Source organism: Puma concolor, chromosome E2 (assembly GCF_028749965.1).
Source record: "Puma concolor isolate L17-30 chromosome E2, mPumCon1.1.hap2, whole genome shotgun sequence".
NCBI lineage: Eukaryota > Metazoa > Chordata > Mammalia > Carnivora > Felidae > Puma > Puma concolor.
This window is the reverse complement of record NC_141681.1, coordinates 61,576,017-61,596,605: the sequence shown is the minus strand read 5'-3', so window position 1 is coordinate 61,596,605 and position 20,589 is coordinate 61,576,017. Positions and strand designations below refer to the sequence as shown.

Genomic DNA, 20,589 nt, shown 5'->3' with positions numbered 1-20,589 from the left:
AAAATTAAAAAAAAAAAAAAGATGCTGTAAACACAATTTGGGAAATTGTGTAAATTTGGGTGCATCCCCTTTAGGAGTATCCGATGCCGCCCCTTCTTCATCGGAGCCTCCGGGAACCCTTTCTCGCAAGCCCTTTCCGGGCGCCCATATCCTGCCAGGCGTCTGGGCCCTAGAAAGAGAGGAGCATTGCTAGAAGTGGCGGAGGCAGGACAAGAACTACATTACCCAGAAGGCTGTGCCACAGGAAGGGGGTGTTACTGGCCCGCAATAGCAGGGGCGGGGCTTCCGGTGTCGCGTGTAGGCGTAGGTTTGTGATGTGGCGGGTCGGTGCCCGCTGATGGTGAGCTCCCCGCATCTCGTCTGGACGATAGGGGGAACGCCGGCGAGGGGCCCCTCCTTCGCCTCTGTGGGACCCAGGGAGGGATCGGCTGAGCCCGCGGGGACCCTCGGCGCCTACGCGCGGCCCTGCGGTCCCCAGCGGCCCGATGGCGGCGCGCGTGGACCCGGCCCAGGTGAGTGGACGTGGGGAGCGGCGGCGTGCTGTGCCTCAGTTTCCCGGCCCCGAAAGGCGGCCGGGGCCACGTGGGGAAGCGCTCGTTTCTGGCATCCAGCGGAACGCTGTGTGGAAGGGACAGGTGAGGTTTCTGGAATTCCCCCTCCGTCCTCGCCGGGTGCGGAGAACGACCGGCACTCCCGAGACCTCACAGCGGGTTGCGGCCGCGACCCTTCCCGAGGCCGTGACCTTGACCGAGTCCCCTGCGCCGCTGGGCCCATGTGTCCCCGGAGGTGAAGTAGTATTAACGGTTCCTCGTCCGGGTTGAGGGCCCTGTAAAGCCTACGTGGGTGACGTGTGTCTCCCGGTGTCCCGCAGGGCTCTGGGGCCTCTTTCCACGGAGACGCCTCCTGAGCCTGTGTTGATTGCGGAGGCGCGACCCGGCGGGAGTCCGACTCTTGCGCCTTGCCGGCCTCTAGCCTCTACCAGGCTAGGGCGGGGGTGGAGGATGGGGACGCAGTTTCTGGAATTGCCGCTGTGCTTGGGCGGAGAGGTGGAAGCCTCTCCTGGCTGAGAGCCAGGGCGGCCAAGGAGTTTCCGTTCACAGCACACGGAACCGGCTTTCCCTGACAGTAGCGGACCTGTTTTCTTATCGAAGACATTCAGTTAGCTTTGACCAGGGAGTCCATCCACACGGTCAGTGCCAATCGTGTGCGGGCGTGGGATGTCCCCTTGCACGCACATGCACAGGGAGCTCCGGGGACGCGCTAGCAGTCGCCCCAAGCCCCCCCTTCATGGCCTAGACCGTTGTCAGCACATGTCTTCCTCCCATCCGCAGGGCGCCGCCCCTCACTTTTATTTCAGACCCACCCTGTTGCCCCGTGCGAAGTTCACTATCATCTCTTCAGTCTTCTTGCTCCATTGTTTTGTCTTTGGAATCTTTAGGGCCCTCTGACATGGTCTTGCTGATTTTAGTTGCTTGTTCAGGATCTGTTTCCAGCCCCGGATCGTGAGCGCCTGTTGCTGCTCTGTGCCAAGACCTAGAACGGCCTGGGCTTGTAAAAGGTACTCAATAAATGGTTGAATGAGTGAATGGGTCTCCCGCTTAGGGGCTCCCATCATACTTGTACTAAATGCACACAAACCCCACCGTGGCCTTCAGGGCTGTGCTGGATCCGCTGGGGATACACCTCCTGGCTCCTTCCCTTCCCTTCTCCTGCTCAGCGCACCGGGCTGGGTGGTGCTGAACTTGCAAAGTCTTTCCTATTTTGCAGCCTTCCTCCTTGCACTTCCCTTCATCCGACAGGCCTCTGCAGGGCTGTCTCTCCTGTGCATCAGTGTCACCTACTACAAGAGCCTTTTCCTGGTTGTTTTAATTCTGGTGAAGGTGCCCCTGGTCCCCACCTGCCTGTTTTCTGGAGACAGTGTCATCTTTTGCCAGATGTTCTGATCCTGTCTCTAATGTGAGATTGCGGGCTTTCTAGAGCTGCCTAAGCCCCAGGCTGCGGGCTGTGACATGGACGTGATAGTGGCATTTACGTTATGGGCTGGGGGAGGATTAGGAAAAGTCACAAAAAACTTTGAACACATTCGACCCTGGGCACTCGAGTGTCCACATGTAAACCTTTTCGTTTTAGTTCTCAGAACTGCCTGGTGAAGTGGGAATGATTATGGTATCGATGTGGAAACCAAGGCTTAGAAAAATGATGTGATGTCCTCCCCACGGTCACAGCTAGCAAGTGTTGGATTCAGTCTCTGGGAATCTGGCTCCAGAACAAGGGACTTTTAGTCACTTTACCTCAGTGGTAAAGCAGCTCTCTGCTGGGGGCGGGCACACGGGGAGGACCTCGGCTACGACTGCTGCGGTTCTCATTGTTGGGAGTTATCATCATGATCCTTTTCCCCATTCCTCTCATGTCCAGATCACTTACTGCCCCCACTGTCCTCATAGGAACACCACCTTCTGTCGTCTCCAGCGGCTACCCCAGGGGAGGCCTTTCTCTGAGCCCTAATTGCACTATGTACAAAGGCTGCCTCTACCTCCCCCTTGAGCCCAGCACAGAGCCCTGCCCTCAGGAGACCTGGGTCTCTCTGCACCTTCACCAGCAGCTGAGTAACAGGGTCTGACCCCATCCAACAGCACAAGGCCAAGGCCACTACCTCTGTTTGACTTTCCAGGTTTTGGTTACCTTTAAGGACGTGGCTGTGACCTTCACCCAGGAAGAGTGGGGACAGCTGGAACTGGACCAGAGGGCCCTGTACCAGGAGGTGATGCTGGAGACCTGTGGGCTTTTGGTCTCACTGGGTAAGGGCTCACCTCTCACCCCTATGGGGCACCCCGACTTTGGCTCAGGTCATGATCTCATTGTGTGAGTTCAAGCCCCACGTCGGGCTCTGTGCTGACAGCTCAGAGCCTGGAGCCTGCTTCGGATTCTGTGTCTCCCTCTCTCTTGGCCCTTCTCCTGCTCATGTGCTCACTCTTTCTCAAAAATAAACATGAACAAACAAACAAAAAGACACAAAATAGAGGTGCCTGGGTGGCTCAGGCGGTTAAACGTCTGACTTTGGCTGAGGATCTCACAGTCCGTGAGTTCAAGCCCCACAACAGGCTCTGTGCCTACAGCTCAGAGCCTGGAGCCTGCTTTAGATTCTGTGTCCCCCTCTCGGTCTGCTCCTCCCCCACTTGATCTCTCTCTCTCTCTCTCTCAAAAATAAAAAACATTAAAAAAATTGTCTTAAATAAAAAAACAAAACACAAAATAAACTCTAACTTCTAAATAATAATAATAATAATAAAGGCATCTCGGAAAGTAACTGAAACTGAGACTCGAAGCTTGGAGGGGAGGTGAAGGAGAGGTTCTGGGTGGAGGAACCAGTACAAGAAAAGGCCCTGAGGTGAGAGAAAGAGGCGAGCCAAAGGAACATCTGGTTCACCTTTTCTCCCGCCCCTCCATGAGCTCGGCGCCTGCACATAGCACACAACAGTGACCATTACCGAAACCCGTCCAAATGAATCCTGGGCTCACGATCAGAATCTGACAGCTGAAACTTCAGTGGGTCCTGATACCTCAGTCACTGGGCTTCTATGCAGAACCCGCCTGTCTCTGTGGAGATGTATCTGGCTGCACGTAACAGAAGAGCAGCTTAAACTGGCTTCCCCTGGAGGAAGTTTCCCCCCTCACCTACTGAGAAGCCCCAGGGTGGGGCTGGCCTGGTCTGGAGGATGCGGCCACACAGTTCCATCTTCAGGGATGAGAAGATTCTCTCTGCTCCTCTCCCTGGACCAGACATCTCCCTGTTCCTCAGGCTCTCCCCCTTGTGGGCCTATGGGGTGCTGCAGCCTCGCCTCGCGAATACAGGTTTCGTCCTCAGAACGAGCATTCAGCTCAGGTTCCTGTCTGCCTCAGATTACCGGTGCTCAGGGATGCCATTCACCGACTTCTTCCCCCTCAGTTTTCAGTGCATTCTGGGCACCAGAACCCCTGGGGAGAGCTCAGATATAGTGGTCGCTAGGCCTCACCGGAAGAAATTGTGTTCCTTTTGGCTTGAGGTCGAAATTGAGCACCCCTAGGTGGTTCCAAAGCACAGGGTGTTTGAGAACCAGCAACTTAGATTAATTACAGAATCCCTTCTGGAAGGAGGGGCTCACTTTCCCAGGGTCCCACGGCTGTGTGTGAAAGCGCTGTGCCCCCAAGTAGGGTTGGCTTCCACCGATAAAGTTCAAGGACACTGGCATTGTGCAGAGACAGCACCACCCTCTATAGTAGTTGCAGCCCAAGAAAGGGACCTGTGCACAGGTCAGCACGTCCTTCACGTCAATAGCAGCTTCACTCGGGTCTTGTCTCTGCCATTAAGTCCCAGACGGGATGGAGACGTTGCTTTCTTCTCATACACCAGGACTTGTTTCTTTCTCTGTCAACAGGGCACGAAGTCCCCGAAGCAGAGTTGACGCACCTGCTGGAACATGGGCGGGAGCTGTGGACTGGAAAGGGAGGCCTCTTGTGGAGCACCTGCCCAGGTAGGAGCAGGGAGCTGCGCGGGGGGGCGGGGGGGGCCCTGGCAGCCTCCAGCATGCAAGGGACCAGTGCCTCTGAACCTGTGTGAGACTCTTTGTGACCTCCTGGGGGTTCCGGTGGTTTCTCCACCAGGTGTAGCACTGCATCTGCAGGCCGGCTCGGAAGGGCAGCGTTGCACACCTGGTGCCTGTGAGTGTCAGCGTGTAGCCTTAGGTGCGCTCTCTGGCCTAATCCAGCTGGTGGAAGGGCAATGCGGGGGGACGGGGAGAAGGCACACCCACGGGCACCCCGACATCACTTCCACCCGTGTTCCCTGGAGGAGAGATAGGCACCTGGCCACACCTGGGTGCTCAGGCCTGGGGAGTGTTGAGCTGCATGTGCCCGAGGAAAAGAGCCAGCACGCTTGGTTTATGTCCTTTCAGTTGCCTGTGTTCAGCCTACTTGGAAAATCAGAGTGACGACAGTTTCTGTGATTACGTTGTTTGAGGTTGTGATGACCCAGCACACCAAACTGCTTAGTACCCTGCCCGGCCTGTGGAAGGGCCAACAGAAGTCAGGTTTTTTGTTTTTTGGTTGATTGGTTGGTTGATTTGTTTGTTTGTTTGTTTATTTTTTATTACATTTAAGGCTCTGAGCTATCAGCACAGAGCCCTACATGGGGCTCAAACTCACAAACCATGAGATCATGACCTGAGCCAAAGTCAGACACTTAACCAACTGAGCCACCCAGGTGCCCCCCAGAAGTCAGCTCTTAGTGTATCCATGTAATAATTGTAGTCCTAGTGGGTGATAGTGATGTCACTCATTTCTTTCTGACTCAAGGGGCCTTTCTTGCCCTTGAAAGCACTGTCTCTACTCTGTAAATTTCACTTTGTTCCATATCCCACTGTCTCCCACCCTCTCCATCCATTCATACAGCCCCATTTATCCATCAGAAGCAGCCCCTTGCACTGGCTGGATCCTCCTTCCTCTCTTGCCCTGAAAAACACAGCGACAATGGGCCTTTTCAGCCCCACATCTGTGCTGTGGAATCGCTGGGGCCATCACAGTGAGGCGTGGCCTCCTCTCTGGCGGTCCTTCAGGCTTCTCGGCCAGCCTGTCTCTGGCCGCTCTCCCAGCTCCTTGATCCACACCTTCACTTACGTGTCTCAGAGGCACCTCGGGCCCGTCATGCCTTAGCCGCTCACCGTCCTGCCCACTCTCCCCCATCCCGGGTCAGAGTGTCCTGCTATTCCAGGCAGGTGACAAGTTGGAAATACCTCAGACAGCACCTCAGCATCTCAGTCTCCGTCCAGCCCATTGACCCATGCCTGGTCCTGCCTGGTCCTGCCTGGTCGACATTACCCATGTCCCCCGAATCCATCACCCCCACCGCCTTCCCTGGCTCTATCTCCAGCATCTAGTCCGGGTTTCCATCGTCTCTTGCTCGGATGATGCCGAGCCTCCTAGCAGGTCCCCCCGCATCTGCTGCCTGCCTCCGGGCAGCCCTTTCTCCCGCACTGGCTCCCGTAGCCACCCGGACACCTTCCAGGGCTTCAGCACTTCCGCCGCCACTGGAGTCTTGGCACACACTCAGCATCACGTTGGGAATAAAGGCTGTGGACTTCTGCCGCTTGCTCCTCAATCCGGAGCGACTCGTCCATGCCTGTCTCGCACCCGTGGCCTTCTCATCCTCTGTGGCAGATGCTGTGCCTCTGGTCACGGCCCATTCCAATACCACGGCCTTGGCCGTACCTTTGCCTTCCCAGGAAGCTTGCTGCCTCGCTTCCTTTCAGGCCTGGCTGCATCGTCATCATCTGTCTGCTCCACATACACATGTGCTCCGGTTGTCTACACATAGAGCAAACACAAGTGTTTGCATATCTGGACTAGCCCGCAACCAGTGTCGACTCTCCTTATAAAGCCAAGCTTCTCGAAGGAGCTGTCTTATTTGTTAGGAAAAACGTCTACACTTGACTTCCTTACCTTTTGCTTAAACTCTGCTTGGTCTTCTTCCCTTAACATCAGAAGTGTATGGTGACGTGCACAAATCTTAAGGGTCAGGCTTATGTGTTTGCGTGTGTACTGAGGTATTCCTCACCCCAGTCCAGACTTGGAATATTTCCAGCACACTAGCAGGTCCCTAGTGCCCCATCCTCATGATACTACAGTGGAAACCACTGTCTCCATGCTGTCACTGTGGATGGGTTTTATCGGGGGCTTTCCCACCCTCCCCCCTTTTTGTGCCTTGAACAACAGAAACTTATTTTCTCACAGTTCTGGAAGCTAGGAGTCCGACACTGTGGTATCCATGCAGTCGGCTTCTGCTGGTGCCCCTTTCTTGGGCTTGTGGGGCAAGCTTTGCTTGTGTTCGCTGGTGTCTTTGCTGCCATCCTAACTGCCCGGTGCGGCAGTGAGAATGACAGCATATTAGTCGGGTTCTCCAGAGAATTGCAACCAGGAGGAGGCAGAATCAGGCCAGGAAGCGGGAGAGGTGATGTCATGGCCTGAGTCTGAAGGTGTCTGCAGGCGGGATTCCTGCCCTCCCAGGGGAGCTCAGTCTTTTCTCTTCAGTTGACTGACTGAGGCCCGCCGTCAAAGAGGCCCACTCTCTTTGAAAGATTGTGGATGATGATCTTTTCTCAAAGTCTGCTGGTTTAAATGTTAATCACATCTAAAAAGTACCTCAGCCAGAACTGTTGGACCAGACCTAGCCGAGCTGATGTATAAAGGTAACCGTCACAGGTAATCAAGATAATGACCCAGTGGAGTAAACACACTGCGTCAAGAACCGTGCCGAGCGCTTTTCTTATTGAACCCTCACAACAGACCTCCTGGTCTCTCAGATGGAAACCTTGCCTTGAAGAAGAAGGTAGCCCATCTACCAGGATCACTCACTTGGTGGAGGCGGGACTGACGAATGGCTTCTGGCTCCAGAGCCCCCTTAACCACCACGTGATGCCTCCCAGCAGAGCAGAAGCTTGTCTTTTACACTGTTGGACCCCGAATGTTCCTCCATCCCTCCTCTTCTTCAGTCTTGATTCTCTTCCTTTGACTGTGATCCCCTTCGGTGGTGGCCTGGCCTCACCAGGCCTCCGGGGCCCTTTCTTCCTTTAACTGTTCAGCACTCTTCCAGGAGTGACTCTGCCCACACGTGCTCCTTCCGTTTCAATCCAGTGCCCCCCCCCTTCCTCTCTCTGAAGTCTCTGGCTTCTCCATTAGGACCTAGCTCATGGGACACCTCCTCTTTTGCCTCCCCGTCCTGTTCAGCGCTGTTTCCATGTGCTCCTAGCACCAAGGGACATCTGTTGTTGGAGCGAGTGATCAAAACTGTCCCCCATCCTATCCTCTGGACCGTGAGGAGGGGTGTCCACTCCAGACCCTCTGTCTCCTCCTTCCGCCTGCCCTCCGGATTTTCCCTTTAACGGTGTAAAGGGTACAAGCACCAGAATGGTCCTTGGAAACCCAGGTTCTAGAGATGTAAAACGCAGCCATTGTCAGTGGTGCTAGATCAGCCTCGCTTGCCCCCTGCAGCGTTGATTTCGTCTCTCCTACACTGTGTCACTAAAAGTCCCCCTCTGTGTGTCGGATTCTCTTCAGGTGACAGCACCAGACTTCGGACCAGAGACCCAAGCGCTTGTCAGCCGGTTTTGTCTGCGGGAGCCTGGCTCCGGGGAAGCCCGGCCCAGGGACCTTCAAGGGCCTCCAGGTTGGTGCAGGCCAGGGATTGGGAAGGGCATCTGGAAACGCAGAAAGGTCGACTGACGCCTGGGAGGGACGCTCACAAGACCCACCTTGAGAGGATGAACCTTGAAGATGACGGTTTGGGGACAGAGGACGATCTGCACCTCCAGGTGTTGCAAAAGAGAGTCTCTCCGGGAGAGGTGCTCCGTGAGCGGGACCCACAGGGACCGGACAGAGGCTGCGCGCTTCGTGCGGGGAGCGACCTCTACAAATGCAAGCAGTGTGGGAAAGGTTTTAACCGCAAGTGGTACCTCGCGCGGCATCAGCGGGTCCACACCGGCACAAAGCCCTACGAATGCAACGCGTGCGGCAAAGCCTTCAGCCAGAGCTCGACCCTGATCCGGCACTACCTCATCCACACCGGGGAGAAACCATACACGTGCCCGGAGTGCGGAAAGGCCTTCAAACGTAGGTCCTACCTCCTGCAGCACCGGCCGGTCCACACCGGGGAGAAGCCCTACGAGTGCGCCCAGTGTCGGAAGGCCTTCGCCCACCGCTCCACTTTCGTCCGGCACAGCCGCACCCACACGGGAGAGAAGCCCTTCGAGTGCAGGGCCTGCGAGCGGTCGTTCGGCAACCGAGCGCACCTGATCCAGCACTACGTGGTGCACACGGGGCAGAAGCCGTACGAGTGCGCCGAGTGCGGCAAGGCCTTCCGCTGCGGCGCAGAGCTCCTGCAGCACCGGCGCGTGCACACCGGGGAGAGGCCTTTCGCGTGCGCCCAGTGCGGGAAGGCCTTCCACCGCAGCACCTACCTCCTGCAGCACTCGGTCGTCCACGCCGCGGAGGCGCCCCACCGCTGCCCCCAGTGCGGCAAGGCCTTCAAGCGCCGCTCACACCTGCTGCAGCACCGGCGGGTGCACCCCTGAGGGGGCACCTCGCGCCCTCCCCCTGCGCCTCTGCCGGCCCTCCAGAGGGGTCCCCGGCGGGAAGCGCCGCTCGCCGTGCAGAACGGCGGGGAGATTTGCTTGGCCCTCAGACGCGTGAGCGGCCCCACCGGGCATGGGCCGCGTACGGGCGGCCCCCCACCATAGGACTCGAGCGGCGAACTGTGGGGGGCAGGGCACTCGGGCCGCCTCTGTTGGGGACGCACCGCGGAAGGATGTTCCTGGCACAACCTAGGGGCCTCTAGCCAGAAGGGGCGCCTTCCCTGCCATTGGAGAATTCAGAACGAACGAGAGACGTCAATGTTGTTGCTGTGAGAAAACCCATGACACGTGGGCGCTTACGGTCAGGTGGAGTCACGCGGAGCGGACACTGCGGGGGCCCTCCGGTGCCCGTGAAACGGCTGAGGGAGAGGACAGGGGGTACTGTGCACTTACACGGACGTCGGCCACAGGTCTGCCATTTAGCCACCTCGGCATTACTTTTAAAAGAATAAAAAGAAGGGGTGGAAACATAGACTTCAAATGGAAGGAACGGATGTCTTTACAAACTCTTTCACGTTTCTGTGCCGAACCTACTACAGTTTTTCAACAGTTTTAATGTTTTGGTGGGGGGGTATATTTGAGAGGAAGGGTCTTAGCCCCCCCCCCCTTTTTTAAGTTTATTTGTATTTATTTTTAGAGAGAGAGTGAGGGAGGGACGGAGAGAGAGAATCCCATGCAGGCTCCAGGTTCCAAGCTGTTAGCCCAGAGCCCTACTCAGGGCTTGAACTCAAGAACCATGAGATCATGACCTAAGCCGAAATCAAGAGCTGGAGGCTTAACCCACCGACCCGCCCCCGCCCTTTGTTTTTCTGTGTGTTCACTGCCACCCTGTGTCAGGAAAGTTGGGACAGTGAAGGCAACTCTACAGAAGTTTGCTGGAAGCCTGTGTTACAATCATCCCCACCCATGAGGAACGTAGTCCTTTGTGAGAAATGTGAAGGCTGAGTCACAAGACACTTGGATTTCAAGTTAGAACTCTGAAAATAACACCGTGGCCACTTACACCCACACTGTCTGAGAGAAGGAAGCCATGCACGGTGTCACATTGAAACATGCCCCCTCAAGACCATTTATGGCTTTGATACTTCGAAGTAAAGCTTCTGTTCGTGTGGTTTTTAAATTCTCGACGTTCTCTCTCCCTCACTTTTTCTTGACTCCATTCTGCTCCTTTGTTTTCTTGCTTTTCCCCTGACAGTACGGTGTGGCCTTCTCCGGGGGGGGGGGGGGGGTCCTAATTCCCACCTTGCCTGGTGGTTCGAGGGACTGGGCCCTCCCTCCCACATCCCCTCCAGTTGTCCCGGGCTTGAATTATAGTTAGAACCAGTGACCTAAAACACACTGCTGGGGCAGATTCACGATGAGCCCAGGAAACAAACACCCGAGTATCCTCACTGTCTGATCTTACAAAGGGTTGTGTGAAGTTGTGCTACAAAATAAAGGGCCAGGGACTTTAAAAGGACAGTCTGGTTGTGTACATACGGGTGTCGGGTTTGTGTGGGCTTTGTGGTTGCCACCTTGGACTTCCTTGGTGCTGGCAACGGATTTGGTCATTTGCAATTCTTCCTGTGGACTTCGAAAGTTTTCAAGGCACACACGATAATGTTAACAGGCTAAAAAACGTACAGGAGAATATAAAATGATCATTTCCTCACTCGGAGCTTCCTCCGCACCTTTATAAGGCTACACACAGGTCACATTTTCACAGTGAGCACACACATATCTGTCGTGCATAGTACAACTGCACTTCGTGATGACTTCATAAGACGTCTAGTTTTTGTTTGTTTTCAGGATAGCGTGCACAGTTTTCTGTTCTTTGGAAAGGAGAGCTGACTTTTGAACACCCCACCCTCCTCTGCCCTCTCTCTGGAGGGTGGTATGTACTGTAGCTGTGACTGTACTTGTGGCTGAGCATTGGGTTTTAGAGAGTTGGAGAAAGTCCTCTAGAAACATCTTGGTTTTCATCAAAGCAGTCTTTGCGTGCCTGGGACACCGACCCCACTTTGTCCCAAAGCAGGAGCGATGTATTTTCCTGTCTCTGTGTCTGTCTCTCTGTCTCTGTCTCTCTCTCTCTGCCATGACAGGGCAGCAGAAAGGAAGACGTTAAGCTGTCCCAATACAGGGAGACAAGGGTGGCAATATGCCTATGGTTCTGAGCAAACTCCTGTCCTGTATATACAAAAATATTTTTTTGTGTTCAAAACCAGAAAGAAATTACAGAGAACATTTATGACTGGATTTACTCAGGTATTTTTCTTTGAGTAATTTAAACTTCTCTGACATAAATAAAACTACTTACCCAGGGGGCATCTGCTGTCAGGACAGTAGGTGTGGGGGCAGCCTATGCAGGTGCAGAAGGCAGGCATCTGAACTCGAGACAAGGTTTGGGTTTCCATGATCTCTTTGTGTTCAGAAGTGATTACCATTTCACTTGTAATTGCACCGACAGTGTCTGCAAGGGGAGTGCAGATTGTCAGAAAACCATTTGTTAAATGTGGAAATTACCGAATGCTATTACTAAGGATTATGTCACTATGAGAAGTTAATGGAGATACCTCAGGGAAAACACATCTATGACAAAGGTCATTGGGAACTCTGAAGCCTGGGCAGTGAATGAAGCTGAGCACATGGCCATGATGGGGCCTGGGCAACCCTCAGGTTTTTGTCTCAAAAATGTGATTCCTTTTAATTCTGAAACCAACAAGGAATACCCATGCCAAGAAATTGGTATAGAGGCTATTTAGAAAGAGTTGTCAGAACAGTGGAGGGAGGGAGGGAAGAAATAAAATTAAAAAAAGAAAAACGTTGGGGCAATCCTGTTTATTTGCAAACCCAACAAATGTTCAGTGAACAACTAGTGGATTTCAGGCACTATCATAGGTACATAGGAGACATCAGGAAACAAGAGACAAAGACCTACGGGGCACCTGGGTGGCTCAGTTGGTTAAGCATCCAACTTTGGCTCAGGTCATGATCTCTTGGTTCGTGGATTCAAGCCCCACATTGGGCTCCGTGCTGACAGCTCAGAGCCTGGAGCCTGCTTCAGATTCTGTCTCCCTCTCTCTCCCTGCCCCTCCCCTGCTCACACTGTCTCTCTTTGTCTCCCCAAAATGAATAAACATTAAAAAGAGAGAGAGACAGAGACCTATGCCCTCATAGACCTTATTCTTTAATCAAGGAAGACAGAAAACATAAATTTATAAATTATATAGTATGTCAAAGTTTTGATTTCATTTTAGAGAGGGAGAGCACCAGCAGGGGAGAGGGGCAGAGGGAAAAAGAGGGAGAGGGAGAGTCAAGCCGGCTCTACGCTCGACGCAGAGCCCAACTTAGGCTTGATCCCACGACCCTGGGATCATGACCTGAGCCAAAATCAAGAGTCAGACACTCAACCAACGGAGCCAGCCATCCAGGTGCCCCTAAATTACATAAAATGTTATAATGTCAGGCACAACGGAAAGAAGGAAAGATGAGGGTACTGGAAAGACGGGGGAAGGGATGTAACGTTACAAGTGCGATAATAGTCTTCCTAAATAAGAGCAATTAAGCAAACAAAGGAGGTGAGATACTGAGCCTTGTGGGTATTTTTGAGAATAATTTCCAGGCACAAGAAATAGCCTTTGCAAAGCAAGGAGTCTCACAGGGTGGAAGCAGGAAAGGGAGGAAGAGGGGGCAGGGAGGTCAGGGCAGCATGTGGCCCAGGCCGCATGAGACAGGGCAATGGTGAGGATTTTCCATCTTATATGAGGTGTATCCCGTGACAGATAACTGAACAGGAGGGAGACAGGACCCCAGTAAATTGTTCCCAAGCCAGTTGCTGGGTTGAGAACTAACTGTGGAGGCCGGCGCAGTAATCCAGGTGAAAGGGAAGGTAACTGTGGGGGGTGATAGTGTTCTGATTCGTGCTACATCGTGAAAAAAGAACCAAACACATTTCCCACTGGATTGGGTGGGGCTGGTGGAGGGAGATCTGCTTTGGAGTCTCTCTGCAGAATGCCGTCCAAACACAGACACTGAAGAGAGTCAGTGCATCGGTGGGGAAACTCCCGTGCCCTCATGCAGTCAGAGGAAGAGAAAATAAGCGTGATTTCTTTGCTCAGTGCTCTCCCCGCTCCTTGAGTTCATATAGGAGGCTGTGCTGGACTTGATAAGGCTGCTTCCGTCTTTCCTCAGACCACTCAGGCCCAGAAGCCATCCCTAAACGGCAACTCATGAAAGCCGCAGCGGTGCCCGCGCCACCCTGAGGACCCTGAGCTTTTGGAGGTCTCCCTGGGTGAGCTGCAGTGTCGGCCTCTCGCAGATCTTTCCCTTCTCAAGTCCCAGCCTGGGGCTTCAGTCAGGTGGCTCCTGACGTCACGAATCGACACTCCCCTCCATCTGGACGCCTCCCCCTGCATTTCTGTTTTCAGATAACGAAGCCAGAGCCGTACTCATTGGTTGGGCTGCTGGATAAAACAGCTCCTGGTGCCCCTCGCCCGGTCCCCCAGTTCCCGGACTACAGCCCTTTCCTGACACTTCTCATTGCCCTTATCCTTATCTGTCTCACGCACCTGTGCGCTTTATCACTGACCGAATCCATGACAGCCCCGAGGTGGCTCATAACAAGAGACGACGACTCATGTCTTGAACCCACGGAAACCGGTGTTTGGGCCAAGCTCATCTTGGAAATAATGAGGCGGGAGGAAGGGAAGGGGCAGTCAGGCTCCAGGTCTCATAACTCTTTTCTGTTCCCACGGAGGCCCTGGGGCAGGGAGTGGGCCGGCACCTCACCGGGAGGTACCTCGGGAGTGGGGGTTCGGGGTGGGAGTCCAGCCGCTGCCTCATCTGACGGCCCAAGAATCCGGAGCCAGCCAGGAAGAGTGCCCTCAATGCAGCGCGGGGCTCTGCTTACTTCCCGCTCAGTCCCCATTGGCTGAGTGCGGAGCTCCTGACTGGCTCCCGTTGGTTGGAGTTTCTGAGACCTGAGGGAAGAAAGTGCCCAGTAGTAGAGGAGGAAACAGAGCCTGTGCGAGAGGCAGAGAGCGATTGGCTCAGAGGCAGGAAGGGGCGGGAATAAGAGGTAAGGTCCGCAGGAAGGGGCGGTGCCAGGTGAGATGTAGGGCATTAGGCGGAGGAACGGGTGTTTCTGGGAGTGGGGAGGGTGGTTCGCCTCTCGACCTGGGGTGGGGGGGGGTCGTTTCTGCGCTGCAAGTGCGGTCTTCACCCCGGAGGGCTTCGGGTCCGGCCTCCTCCACCTGGGAAGCGGCCGGCGTAGCCACTTGCTGGACGTGGGTTGAGGGCTTTCTCCCGCGCCCAGCGGTGCCTGGGAGGCCTGGGGCCCCAACCTAGTCGGCCTCCCATCAGCCTAGAAGGCTCGCTGCAGAGATGCCGGGGAGACCTCTCTGGGCTCGGCCGAGTCACAGATCTCCATCCCATGGACTCGCCTTTTCTACCACACTGGCTCTTGGGTTTGAACCCTGCACCGTCAGAATCACCCGGGAACTCGTTAGAAATGCGAATTCTCAGTCCAGATACCTATTGAATTACACACTCAGGAGTTGAGCCCGAGAATTTGTGTATTAACAAGCTTTCCGAGTGACTTCGATGCACGTGCAAAGAAATTACGACTTTGTGCCGTGATTCCTGGGCATGGGGTTCACATGTCTCTTGTGAGTAGTAGGAATCTCATCTAAAACCGAGGCAGTTTCACAGTGAAATTGAAAAAAGCTGTGTACCTTCATTTTCCTAATTCTTAAAATCTAATGGATGTCCAATTTCCTATTTAAGGAGTACTACACTATGCATCATAAAATATAAAGTAAAAAGTCTCGGGGCGCCTGGGTGGCGCAGTCGGTTGAGCGTCCGACTTCAGCCAGGTCACGATCTCGCGGTCTGTGAGTTCGAGCCCCGCGTCAGGCTCTGGGCTGATGGCTCAGAGCCTGGAGCCTGTTTCCGATTCTGTGTCTCCCTCTCTCTCTCTGCCCCTCCCCCGTTCATGCTCTGTCTCTCTCTGTCCCAAAAATAAATAAACGTTGAAAAAAAAAATTAAAAAAAAAAAAAGTCTCTAAAAATTCAACGTCCTGGAGAAAATGTTTGCAATATAGTATTGTCCTTTTAGAATTGTGGCAGCGCGATTGTGTGGGTCACTGTGTGTGTGTGTGTGTGTTCAAATGTTTCTATACAAATCATTTTTCTTCATATAAAGTTACTTTTTGTACACCGACCTGCAGTTTGCTTTTCTCACTTATCTTGGACATTCTAAAGCCACCTCCTCATTGTATACCTCATACTTCCTTATTAAGAACCCTGTATTCCTAAAGCTACCCACCTTCTTTTAAAGGCCACATTGCATTCCTTTGCAGGCATCATGGCTGGTCCGGCTGTCTAGGGGAGCCTGGTTCAGGACTTGCCATCATTGTTTGGTTCCTGTAGGACTTCTTCAAAGCCACAGAAAACTCAGGGTTATACACTGGTAGTCTGGCCACTGACCAATCTCCACAGACAGAAAAGCTGGTCAAGAAAAATGCAGACTATCTCATTGGAACCTCCATGATAACTATGGAAGTAAAGACCACTCAGATGGGAACAAGGGAAGGATACTTATTCTGACCTTGTAAAGCAAGGGAGTTACTCATTATCAATTGTTTTGGGGAGTGACTCCAAGGCAGCAAAGGAGTGGAAAAGCTCATGCTGGAAAATATGGGAAGGCTTCAGATGTCCCAGGACTGGAGCCTGTTAGCACAGGAAAAGTGGAGAAGGGCCAGATAGAATTTGGGTGTCTTATGTGACTTATTAGGGGTGTATATTTGGCTTCCTCCACTTGGTCCAAACATTCACCATGAAGTTGGCAATGGTGGGAGTATTTACATTAGCGAAATTTCTAAATACAATTCAAGGTTTGCCTTATTGTTTTGTTGACTGTGCAGACTTAATGAAAAAGAACAGTAACAATGCAGAATTAAACATGTGTCTGTAGCTTTATGTTGTAAATAGCACAAAAAATGAGGACATACTCTTTCAGTATTTAAAAACGATTACCATATTTAGCAAATGAGTCATGTCGTCTGATGAAGGAGTTACATTCCAACAAATGTTTGACAAAAACCTTTTTTTGTTGTTGTCAATGAAAATATCAGTCAATATTCATAACAGTATGAAATATATGTATGAATTTATTGGCATAAAGGGACTCATAATATTCCCTCATTATCCTTTTAATGCCTATAGAATCTGTAGTGATGTCACTTCTAACATTTCTGACATTGGAAATTCATGTATTCCCATCTTTTCTTTATGATCAGTTTGGGTAGAGGTTCATCAATTATCCTGATATTAAGGCTTTGGATTTCACTAATTTTCTCTACAATTTCTCATTTTCTATTGCACTCATTTTTGTTTTGATCTTTATTATTTCTTCTGCTTTCTCTGGATTTCATTTCTCTTCTAGTTTCTAAAGGTGAAAGCTGGGGTCCTTGATTTGAGACCTTTTTTTTCTATAAGTGTTTAATGTGATCAACTTTCCTTGAAGAGCTGCTTTAGAAGGCTTCCACAAATTGTCTTACATTGAGGGATTTTTTTTCCCCATTCCATTCAAAATAATTTTAGAGCAATTTTTAAAAATTTATTTTGGTGTGTGTATGTGACAAAAAGAGTCATCAAACATAGAAGGGCTCTTCCTAAAGAGCTTCTATAAAAGTGCTATTGCAAATGCCATGCCTCTTTGTCCATTTAAAAAAGTATTCCCCTGAGATTGTGAACAAAACACAATGCCTACTCTCTGCACTTTTATTCCATATTAATATTGGTGTTTTTGTCTAGTGCAATAAAACAAGAAAATGAATATATAACATTTGGAAAGGAATAAATAAGGAATTTATCACTAGCCACCTTAAATTTTTTCCCTAAATAACATCTGCACTGGGTCCTTCTTTGGAGATCCAATCCACTATTGCAATGCTTCCCTACCCCCTGTAATTTTCTTCACTCCTTCTGGTTCTTTTCTACTTCCAAAAGACAGACCTATTACCTTCTAAGATACCATGTAACTCAACACCTTAGACTCATTGCTTATTGTCTGTGTCCCTTAATGAGAATGCAGTTTCCATAAGGAAACATTCCTTGTTTATGTTCTGTGCACTCATACATCACATACCTAGAAATGTGCCTGACCCACATAAGGTACATGTCTGCTGAAGCACTAAACAAATATCCTGCACAGAATTCCTGTTCATTTGCAACATTGTGTGTTGTTTCCAACTCTACCCACCCAGTACAGTCTCTCCCTTCAATTTCAGTACCCTCAGATCTCTCAGGAAAGGAAAGAAATGGTATTTTGGATTGACCAAGTGGATATGATGTGCTCAGCTTAGTTCTCTCACTAGATTTCAGTGCCTTCTGTTCAATTTGCATGAGGATTTTTGCCCTCCCCATCCTGTCCTGACACTCCTGTTACATATCTCAATTAATCACTTTTAATAGCATTTGGGGGTGTGCACAGTTCACAAATGTTTTCCACAAATAATCTTCAATCCCCAGTAGACACTGTCAGTGCAATTACAGGTGAAATGATAATCACTTCCCAGCAAGCAGATGAGATCACAGAACCTCAAAACCTTTATCTCAGGGTTCAAAATCCCCCTTTCCGCACCTGCACAGGTTCCATCACTGCAGCACTGTCCTCACAGCAAACTCCAACTGGGTTGGTAGCTATTTTTTTTTCCCAATTAACTTCTTCATTATTATAAGGAGTTTATCTCAGGAAAGCCAGGGATAACCGTTCTCCCAGAAGCAGTAGGTTTTCTCAAGCAGAAACATACAAAACCCAGCCGTGGGGAGACATCTGCTCCGGAACCAGCTGAGGAAAGGAGAGGCCCTTGCCACCCTCGTGCACCTGCTTCAGGGCCACCCCGGGTGCTCCCTCCAGCCGCCAGTTCCAGCCCCCTGTGAAACGGGCTCTCACCTGTCTGCAGCCCTGACTCACAGGCTGCACCCTGGAGCCGTCACAGCAGGGGCATGTGATCGGCAGTGAGAGACGATGAGTTCCCATACGGTGAGTGTCTGAGCAGCCATTGCTGGGATGCCCCAATGCTTCTGGGGGTGCTGCTCTGCTTTGCAAAGGGGAAAGGCATGTGGTGCTGACTAAAGCCCAATGATCCGTGTCCAAATTTCTCTCGTTTGTAAAAATTCACATCTCATTTACAGAAAATAAGGTCTCATTTGTTTTCATGATAGAAACAAACATCTTATGGTAAGAAAAATGTGGCCACAAGTTTGTGGGGGACAGGAGCGCCTGGGTGGTCGGTTAAGCCTCGGACTCTTGATTTCAGCTCATGTGGTGATCTCACAGTTTGTGGGTTCAAGCCCCGTGTCCGGCTCCGTGATGAGAATGGCTGCTTGGGACTCTCTCTCTCTGCCCCTCCCCTGCATTCTCTCTCCCTCAAAATAAATAAACGTTAAAAAAGAGTTTGTGGGGGACAGACAAGAGGAATACTCAGGACTGTAGTAGTCTCAAAACACAAATGTTACTCCAATAGGTAACCAGATTTTAAAGGTGCTTCAATAGTCTTGTCCTTGTACAAATCTGACGTTCTCTCTACCCTTTAGGGACCTCAGCTGTTCTTTGGATCCTTTCTTATCCATCTATCATCTATCTTTCTATCTAAATACATACATAGTGTGTGGCCACCCCATCCACTTACCCACCTACCTCATTTTATACGCTGTTATTTTCAAAGAGAAAATAATTCTGGCCAGAGACTCTTTAGTGACAGGCTGGCTCGCCGTCCCCTCTCTGAGAGCAAGGGCACTAAACTGAGATTCTCCCTGTGACTCACAAAGCCACTATGATCAGGTGGACGTTGTGAGCCATTATTGCCCTGTGCATTGCTACAATTTTATCGGGCTGGAGTGGTTAATAATCACACTGATCTGAAGATTCGTGTGTTTCTGTTCTCGTTCTTTTATGTTTATTTATTTTTGAGAGAGAGAGAGAGAGAGAGAGAGCACGAACAGGGAAGGAGCAGAGAGAGAGGGAGACACAGAATCTGAAACAGGCTCCAGGCTGAGCTGTCAACACGGAGCCCCACGCGGGACTTGAACCCACAACCCTGAGATCATGACCTGAACTGAAGTCGGACGCTTAACCAACTGAGCCATGTAGGCACCCCTAGAGCTCTTAGTAAAAAGAAAAAATATCGGGGCGCCTGGGTGCCTCAGTCGGTTAAGCGTCCAACTTCGGCTCAGGTCATGATCTCGTGGTTTGTGAGTTGGAGCCCCGTGTGGGCTCTGTGCTGACAGCTCGGAGCCTGAAGCCTGCTTCGGATTCTGTGTCTCCCTCCCTCTCTCTCTGCCCCTCCCCTGCTCATGCTCTGCCTGTCTCAAAACATTTAAAAAATTTTTTTTAATAATAATTATAATAAAAGAAAAAAATAGTCCTTCTTTGCTCCCTGGCTCTGCCCCTTTCCCGGCTGCCGCTGCCCCTGGGGGAGCCCACCCCTCGCTCTCACCCCGTCCTGGCCCTGTAGGCGCGGCCTGGCGTGGCCTCCTGCCCTGCGCCACCGTGAGATGCTGCCCTCTGGGCCCAGCGGCGCCCCCAGTCCCGTCCACCACGCCCCACCCGATGAGAAAAGCAGGGCCGGGTCCAGGCCAAGTGCAAAGCCGGAGGAGCCACGGTTACCGTGACTAGGAGGCATGCCTCCGGAGCTTAGGTCACCAAGATGATTACCAACTGGTTGGAAAACGTGGTCCGGGAAAGCATAGTGAAGTATTTGAGGCCATTAACATCACCAACAGCGAGGCAGTGGTTGTAAAAATTCTCAAGCCAGTGAAGAAAAAAGATAAAAGGAGAGGTTAGGGTTCTGGAGAAGCTTCATGGTGGGACAAATATGAAGCTGAGGGACACCGTGAAGGACCCTGTGTCAAAGACACCAGCTTTGGGGGGCACCTGGATGGTTCAGTGGGTTAAGCACCTGGCTCTTGGTTTCGGCTCCGGTCATGGTCTGGAGGTTCAGGAGTTTGAGCCCTGCATCTGCGGACGGTGTGGAACCTGTTTGGGATCCTTTCTCTCTCTCCCTCCCTCCTCATGTTCTCTGTCTCCTCATGTGCTCTCTCTCTCAAAATGAATAAATAAACTTAAAAACGATTACACCTGAAAATAATGGAATGTCATTTTCAATTGAGTTCACTTTATTATTTTAGAAACAAGCATTTCATAATTTTACAATGTTTTTACTTCCGAGTATCACCTGTTCATACACAGTGCCAGCATTTTTAAAATAGATTATCTAAACGATTAATATCTATAGTGAGATCATGCTATTTGTCCTCCTTTATAATCTACACAGTTAAATAATTTCTTTGTATTTAAGTTTAATTCATTGCTGGTACATCTTTACTTATCTCGACTTTCATGTTAATGAAAAAAATGGCCTCTGATTTGGGCTACGCATGGTAA

At 51.4% G+C, this 20,589-nt stretch overlaps 1 protein-coding gene and 1 long non-coding RNA gene across 8 annotated transcripts; one reads left to right on the top strand and one right to left on the bottom strand.

Moving 5' to 3' along the window:
• The first annotated feature begins 275 nt into the window (after positions 1 to 275).
• On the top strand, positions 276 to 9,450 carry ZNF550 (zinc finger protein 550). Of its 6 annotated transcripts, XM_086690851.1 has the most exons (6): positions 276 to 512; positions 1,481 to 1,558; positions 2,131 to 2,298; positions 2,672 to 2,798; positions 4,416 to 4,511; positions 8,089 to 9,450. In XM_086690851.1, exons 4-6 carry the CDS (start codon positions 2,765 to 2,767, stop codon positions 9,099 to 9,101), a joined length of 1,143 nt encoding a protein of 380 aa, XP_086546977.1. In that variant the 5' UTR covers positions 276 to 512; positions 1,481 to 1,558; positions 2,131 to 2,298; positions 2,672 to 2,764; the 3' UTR covers positions 9,102 to 9,450. The 6 variants fall into 6 exon arrangements, with proteins under 6 accessions (XP_086546977.1, XP_086546978.1, XP_086546974.1 ...); XM_086690852.1 differs by lacking the exon at positions 2,131 to 2,298; XM_086690848.1 differs by having other exon boundaries at positions 1,481 to 2,298.
• Positions 9,451 to 10,798: 1,348 nt separating this feature from the next.
• LOC147573897 (uncharacterized) lies at positions 10,799 to 14,137 on the bottom strand. Of its 2 annotated transcripts, XR_015245112.1 has the most exons (3): positions 13,709 to 14,130; positions 11,458 to 11,610; positions 10,799 to 11,327 (listed from the first exon to the last, which is right to left on the bottom strand). It is a non-coding gene; the product is annotated as an uncharacterized LOC147573897 (long non-coding RNA). The 2 variants fall into 2 exon arrangements; XR_015245111.1 differs by having other exon boundaries at positions 10,799 to 11,610; positions 13,709 to 14,137.
• Positions 14,138 to 20,589: the final 6,452 nt, after the last annotated feature.